This window comes from Priapulus caudatus, unplaced genomic scaffold (assembly GCF_000485595.1).
Source record: "Priapulus caudatus unplaced genomic scaffold, Priapulus_caudatus-5.0.1 Scaffold1100, whole genome shotgun sequence".
Classification (NCBI taxonomy): domain Eukaryota; kingdom Metazoa; phylum Priapulida; class Priapulimorpha; order Priapulimorphida; family Priapulidae; genus Priapulus; species Priapulus caudatus.
In genome coordinates this window covers 37,393-38,566 of record NW_014578161.1, presented here as the reverse complement: position 1 = coordinate 38,566, position 1,174 = coordinate 37,393, and the positions used below count along the sequence as shown (strand labels likewise).

The 1,174-nt window shown below is 42.9% G+C and overlaps 1 protein-coding gene across 1 annotated transcript in view; it reads right to left on the bottom strand.

Moving 5' to 3' along the window:
• The window catches only part of LOC106815366, a gene marked incomplete at its 3' end in the record, with an annotated part of 9,346 nt that extends 8,403 nt beyond the window's left edge, over positions 1–943 (bottom strand). The window contains exon 1 of the mRNA XM_014819818.1: positions 916–943. Coding sequence (XP_014675304.1) covers positions 916–943 — 28 coding nt within the window. The remainder of the gene's footprint in view (positions 1–915) is intronic.
• Positions 944–1,174: the final 231 nt, after the last annotated feature.

The following is a 1,174-nucleotide window of genomic DNA, read 5'->3' as shown; positions in this document are numbered from 1 at the left end:
ACGATGTGACCAAGTGTATGAGTGACTAGGTATGATTGACGCAGGTACAGAATGTGACGAGGTACGATGTGCAACCGAGGTACGATTTGGACCAGGTACGAGGTGACAAAGTCGCGATGTGACCAGGTAGCCGATGTGATCACGGTACGATTGTGACAAGTGTAGCGATGTAAACCAGGTACGAATGTGACAAGGTAGGATGTGACAGCAGTACGGATGTGAAAGGTTAGCCGATGTGCCAAGGTATAGATGTGACGGCAGGTAAGATGTTGACATCAGGTACGATGTGAGCCAGGCTAGCGATGTGAACAAGCGTACGATGTGAGCGCGATGGCTACTTATGTGACCAAGGTAAACGATTTGACGCAGGTACGATGTGACGCAGGTAGCGATGTGACCAGGTACGATGTGACCAGGTACGATGTGACCAGTTACGATGTGATCAGGTACGATAGCAACATGAATGATATAAAGAGATGCGATAACAAAAGACACGAAGACAGGCGGTATAAATGATATCAATAGGCATATCGATAATAGCTACAATGACAACAAGTACAATCGCAACAGGTACCACGACACAGGTATGATATCAATAGGTACGCCAACAATATGCACAATAACAACAACAGATACAATAACTACGCGCACGATTGAATGACGTACGACTACTTTCGTACAACTAGCACCTGCGTACGCGGGGACATAGGAAGGATGAGTTTAGTATAACAGAGTGCATTAGCCCAGCAGGAAGCTAAGCAATACTGAAACACGAGCGGACAATCTAACTTAATGGTCTCGGCATGCTCGCGAATACAAACGAAAAACCGTTAGCGACATGGGCACGGCGTAGACGGATCGCATTTCCTAGCAGCCTATAGTGGCAATGCTGAGTTTAGTAGTGCTACTAACAACTTCCTAATAGAACCGTGGTATTCTGCATCCTGCTTACACGATTCACCAACCGACCGACCAACCAACTAACTAACCAATTAGTTAATTAATGAATTAAATAACTAGCTAACTTACTAACTAACTAACTAACTAACTAACTAACTAACTAAGCTAACTAATAACTAACGTAACTAACTTAACTAACGTAACTAACTAACTAACTAACTAACTAATAAGCTAACTAACTAACTAACTAATATAACGCAACTAAATAACTAAC